General features: G+C 43.0%; 1 protein-coding gene across 1 annotated transcript; it reads right to left on the reverse strand.

The window, feature by feature from the left end:
* Positions 1–2,721: 2,721 nt before the first annotated feature.
* Positions 2,722–5,713, reverse strand: LOC114043306 (late cornified envelope protein 2A-like). Its single transcript, XM_027862382.1, has 2 exons — positions 5,616–5,713; positions 2,722–3,341 (listed from the first exon to the last, which is right to left on the reverse strand). The coding sequence occupies exon 2, from the start codon at positions 3,322–3,324 to the stop codon at positions 2,947–2,949; it is 378 nt and encodes a 125-aa protein (XP_027718183.1). The 5' UTR covers positions 3,325–3,341; positions 5,616–5,713; the 3' UTR covers positions 2,722–2,946.
* Positions 5,714–6,315: the final 602 nt, after the last annotated feature.

The following is a 6,315-nucleotide window of genomic DNA, read 5'->3' on the forward strand; positions in this document are numbered from 1 at the left end:
AACTTTTTAAGAAGTGTTTGTTTGTTTTCATTCTTCAATCTGGTTTGATTAGGCTGTTACACTAGACGAACAATTGATTTCACAACTCATGGAGGTGGAACCATAGAGTTAGCTATTTTTCATTTTTTGGGGTTTCCTAAAATTTTACATTGTCCTCACATGTATGACCCTGGTAGAACTTAATGAAAAATTATGGGTCAATTCACAGAGGGAATTGGGAAAGAGTGCAGGAAGGCTTTATCATCCTAATCCTGTGACTGTCCATGTGCCCATCCCAACATCTTTTCATCAAAATCCTTTGCTCAAATCACAGTATACACACACGCACACACACACAAACACACAGAGTGAGAGAGAGAGAGAGAGAGAGAGAGAGAGAGAGAGAAATACATGAAGCATCATTATAAGATCAAAGAAGACTTTTAATTGACTTGGCTTATGAAGCCAAATAATTGTTGTCCCATACTGAAAGATTGGCTTATAAGCCTTCACATCTCTTCATTGTCACTGTTCCAAACATTTCTGCAAATCCCTGTTTCGAATTTCCACCAGAGTGATGATAGATGATGTGGCTGGTCCTGCTGTAGATTATGATGCAGAGACTGGGGATATGAAGAATGCAGACAGCAAGGACGAATAGGATGACAGCTAATCTACAGGAGAACTTGTGATCTTACATCGTGACCAATGTGACCATCATAGACCTGGCTTTTCAGCTGCCACCACCCAAGGACAGTGGAGGTTACTTCCTGGGAAATATGGCTTTGGGAACACCACCCTGCCCCCTGCTTTACATCCTTCCTTGTGAAGTGTCAGCGACATATGAATTCGGCATTAATGGATACTGGCAATTGCAGATGATAATTTCACTGCAAATCTGTTAGTCAATCAGTCAATAAATAAATACTTATTTCATGTAAAGCTCTATTCAGTGGGAGTCCCCAGGTAAGCCACTAGCAGAACAGGCTACAATAATGAATGTGAACTAGTCCTTGCTCTGGTGGGGCTTTACAGTATAATGGGGAAGACGAATATGCATAGAGAGATGGGATTGGCCAATAATTAAAGTCCAAATCAGAGGGAGGAGCGATGATGATATTGGGGGTTTCAGAGGAGGGAAAGATCAGTGAGGACTGAAATATTCTGGGATGGGTTTCTGGAGGAGTTAGGAATTGGTTAATGCTTTTGCAATATGCAATCTTTCTTCTCTTCTTTCCTCTTTCCTATCTTGTGATCACTATTGAGAATTCCCTGGCTCTCTCTGCATAATGGACACTCCCTCTGGCTCTGTGTCATATATCTTCTTAGGTCTATTTCACAAATACAAACAACCCCAGTCTAGGAAGTCCTAAACAATGCTTGGCTGAACCTGTTCTTCCAGATATTGCTAAGATTGAGAAAGGGATTCCCCAGAAATATTGGGTAACATTCTCTATAGCCTTTCTGCTGGATGATTTCAAGTAGAAAGAAATGCCTCTATTAGAATAGCACATACACATGCATGGCAGCAGCACCTATGTGCAGATGTACTTATGTTGTGTGATACAATATATCCATTAACATGCATAATGCAACATATGAGTATGCATGTGTGCATTCATTGTGCACACGTTTACACATGTACATATGTGTGCATGCACACATAGATGTGTGTATATATACATGCATATGTAAAGCCTGGACCTATGATTTCATTAGTATAGAGAAGGAGAGAGCTCATGGGTAAGTGAAGTCCCACTATCAGTTCAGTTTGGCACCTTTTCCATTTAAAACTTAGAGTCTTAGAGAGTTATTTCAAGCACAACCTTGTCCAAGGTCACGTGGTCAGTATGTGGCAGAGAAAGGACCTGAACCTGAGTCTTTGGCTCCAAGGCAAGCTCTCTACCCTCCCTGCCATGTCTCCTGTCTCGCATTAACAACTGCTGAATCAGCATTTTCACTGGGGATGTCCTGTAGTCATCCCAAATTCATTATGTCCCCAAAGCACTCATCTTGTTCTCTTTCCTCCAAAACTCACTTTTGAACTTCTCTGTCGCTATTGGGGGCGCTCAGGTTCATAATATCAGCTCCTCATTGTCTCTTGGCCCATGTATCTAGTCAGTGGCCAAATCCTGTTATTTTTACCTTCTCAGAATCTCTGACATACATTCCTTTCTCTTTATCCAATCCCCATTGCAATGGCCCCTAATTGGTCTCCCAGCCTCTAATCACTCCCACTACAATCCATCCTCCACGTCTATCAAACTGATTTTTCCTGAAGTGCAGGTCTGACCACGTCACCCTCCTAATCAATTAAATCTAATGACTTCTTATTACCTCTAGGATTATACACAAACTTCTCTGGTTGGCACTTAAAGTTCGTTACGGCCCAACCCTAGCCTAACTTTTCAGAATTGTCACACACACATTGTTTGTCATTCGTTTGTACAATCATGTCTTACTCTGTGATGGTCTTGGATACATAAGTGCGGGCCTAACCAGAACTATTCATCCAGCCTACTGGATGGCATCTGGTGTGTATAAGAAGTAGAACATTTGTGTCAGGTATGTTTAAAAGAAAGTACTGCCAACTCAAACTGTTTATGTAGGAGAAAAACAGTGCATTTGTCTCTTAAATATGCAAAGATGAGACTAAAAACCCTTGACTACAGAGAAAGGGCTGAGCCCTGTAATAAGACACAGAAAAACAGACAATCACCACTAGACAAAGAGTACCATGAATGTAGATTTATTTTTGCAAATAATCAATAATCAAAATAGTAGAATTGAGGCCAGACAGATCCAAGGCATAAAGTCAATAAAGACTTCTGGAGACCAGGATCTATACAGATCTCCTTAGAGAGTTGTAGGGTGAATGAAGAGGGAGGATAAACATAGACTGAGGCAGGGTCGTTATTAACTTTTGGTTCCACATTGCTGATTCTTGGTGTGGAGAGAGCCAGGTGATCAGCAGCAGCCCCCAGAGCTCCCACAGCAGCCCCCAGACTGCTGGCTGCGGCCACTGCCACTGTCACAGCAGTCAGACCTCTGGTGCCGGCGTCTGTGGGATCTCCTGTGATGGGAAAAGAGGCAGCAGCCGCCCCCGGAGCCAGAGCTGCAGCACCCCCCAGAGCTGGACCCACAGCATTCCCCAGAGCTGCAGCATCCTCCAGAGCTAGAGCCACAGCAGGAAGAGACTGGAGGAGGGCAGGGAGCCTGGGGAGGGCACTTGGGAGGACACTTGGGAAGACATTTGGGAGGGCATTTGGGGGTCTGGCACTTAGATGGGCACTTGGGTGGACACTTAGGGGCCTGGCACTGCTGCTGGCTTTGCTGGCAGGACATTTCTGTGTGAGTTCAACCTGAAAGACATTATGGAAGAGATATCAAATTTAAACTAATAATTTATTTTCATTTGGGATCAATCCATATTGTGATATCAACTGTAGACTGGAACCCAGTAGCATGCAGAAAGGAAAGCTGTATCCTACAACGGAAAGATCCCTGGCTCTGGAGTCAGAGAGCTTAAGTTCAAATCTCCCCTCAGCTGCTTACGGTTCATGTGACCTTGGGCAAGACATTTACCATTCCTCCCCTATAAAATGAAGGGGTCATATTAGAGCTAAGCCCCTTCTAGCTCTACATTATTCCTACAATTAAATGTTTAGATTAGAATTTGTAATCAGGGATGGCTACACAATGAGAAAACGCAGGACTCAATGAATCCCGAGCATCCAGAAAAAGTATATATCCCCTGGGGATGAGGGCCCTCTTGATGCCTTTCTTACCTCACCTGTCTGACCAACTTCAGCCTGTAAGAGTCCCACATCACCCACTATCCATCTATCTCTCTCCTTTCACTTGCAAAATTTCATCAGAAATTGAAGCTCCCTCTCTCTGAGTTTACTCTCTTTCTGTTTTCTCAGTCCCGTGGCAACGATAGCTTAGTTATATGCCAGGGACGGAGTAAACATACAAATGATTCAGAAAATTATGTAAATTTGAACTGTTATCACAAGCCAGAGAGTTCCGAAGGAGAGATCCTTCTTATGATCCCCAACTTCTAGTAACTGACCAGGAAACCTGATTTGTCCAAAGTTTCCTCTCTAAGTGGACCCCAGACACCTGGCCATCTGGGGAATGGAGCTGGCAATCCAATCCAATTTAATCCAACCAGTACATGTTCAACTTCAACTATGGGCTAGGCAGTGGATATATGAAGACCGAATGGAAGACCACCTTGGCTTTCAAGGAACTTATATTTGATGGGGGAAAACAAGTATATACGTGATACTTTGAGAAAGAAGAAAGCACTATCAACTCAGGAGGTCATGAAAAACTTAAAGTAAGAGGTGTTACATGAATCAAGCCATTTAAGAGGGGCGGATGAGGAGCAAATGGATTCCAGAAGCAGGGGACTGGCAACCTGTGCACAGATGCAAGAAAAGAAAGGACAGATTTCATTCTTGACTGCTGTGCGTCTCAACCATCTTACTTTCATAGAGTGGACAATGGTGGTTAAATTCAATTTGAACACATTTGTTCTTGATTTTCTCAAACTTCTTACCCCCAGGAAGCTTTGGGAGGGCCCTTGGTCCTCTCCTTTTTCTGACTGGCTTGATCCAACTCATTAGTAGAAGCTTGGAAATGGATGTGCGCCCTGGCCAATCAGACCCATTCCCCATCCTCTGACCACAGACCTGTGGCATGAATGTTGACAGTTCCTTGACCCAGTACTCCTGCAACCCCGACTATATTACCAAATCCTACTTGTACCATGTACATTTGTTACCACTGACAAAACTGACCGCTTAAAATTTGTCAGAAAATAAAATTTCCTTACAGTGAGTTATATTATTTCAAAGGTAAACTTACATTAATCAATTAATAAATGTATATTTATTAAGCAGCTATTATGTGCAAGGAAATTTGCTAAAAGTTATGGAAACGACAATAGTGAAGTAGTCCCTGCCCTCCAGGAACTTAGAGTCTAACTATCTTTTGTCGGTCTCCTATCAACATGGATTTATTTCAGATGTAATTCAGAACTAGCTAAATTATACAGAATAGATACTTGTTGAATATCTACACACAATTGACTGACTGAATGAAAAAAGCATTTACTGAACACTTATGATGGCATTATTATGGCCAGGCATTGTGCTAAGTGTTAGAGATACAAATGCAAAAGAAAGAGAATCTCTATCCTCAGTGAATTTATATTCCAATAGTGGAAGCCAACAAATAAAGGGATGTGGTAGCCTCATTCACACAAGCTTAGCTATTCAAATCATTGGCATAGCTTGCAGGAGTGCAAACCCCAGATGCTCCCTCCCTCTCTACATGCCAGACTTGTCCCTTGGGGCTCTTTGAGGAGACCCAGAATATTCCTTGATTAGTCAAGACACTAGAACAAATCTGGAACACAAGCTTCCATCCTTCCCTTCTCACTCTGGTAACCATTCCATGTTTTTTTTTCATCCCTCTGGCCTTCAACTTTATGTTTATTCCTTCTTCTCCCTTCTCTCCTTTCTTACTCCCTCATTTCTTGCCTTCAATCCCACTCCAGAAACATATTGTTCAAAGCAAACCCCTCCCCACCAATGAGCACCCTCACAGGGCTTTGAAAGACTTACTCTGATCACAGACACTGATGGACTTGTTCTTGAAGATGCAGATTGTGGGAAGAGTCAATGCCTAGTACACCTTTTATAAGAGATCCTTAGACTAGGCTGTGCCATGAGACATGATCTGGTGAGAGGAGAAGGCTCTTTCACAACCCAAGGCATGTGCCAGCTAAGTCCCACATGTCAGGTAATTCTTGACATTTCTCAGATCTTCTGTTCTTCCCTGGTAGACCATGGTAGCTTGCTTCTTCTTCCTTTTTTTTTTTAGGCAATTGGAGTTAAGTGACTTGCCCAGGGTCACACAGCTAGTAAGTGTCAAGAGTTTGGTCTGAGGCTGTATTTGAACTCAGGTCCTCCTGACTTCAAGGCTGGTGTTCTACCCACTGCACCACTCAGCTGCCCCAGTAGCACGCTTCTTTACAACCAAAGGGTCTCTCTAGATGGCACATTGAGAATGTTGGAGTTTTTCCTCAGGATGAGAGGCTCCATTCTTCTTGTTGAGTACCCTCTTCCCATTACCTTCTCCATCAAAGTAGCCTAGGGGACTTCCATGAAGCTCTGTCATAAGTGGTTCTATTCCATTCTGATCATCTGAATCGTTAGTTCCTCACTCCACCTTAGATACCTGGGAAAGTGTTTGATTACTGCCCTCCCTGAGGGGACCCTTCTCCTTATGCCCTCTGTTTCACAGCTGTTCCCAGAACCCCTT

This window comes from Vombatus ursinus, unplaced genomic scaffold, assembly GCF_900497805.2.
Source record: "Vombatus ursinus unplaced genomic scaffold, bare-nosed wombat genome assembly UNPS02014768.1, whole genome shotgun sequence".
In the NCBI taxonomy this organism is placed as follows: Eukaryota; Metazoa; Chordata; class Mammalia; order Diprotodontia; family Vombatidae; genus Vombatus; species Vombatus ursinus.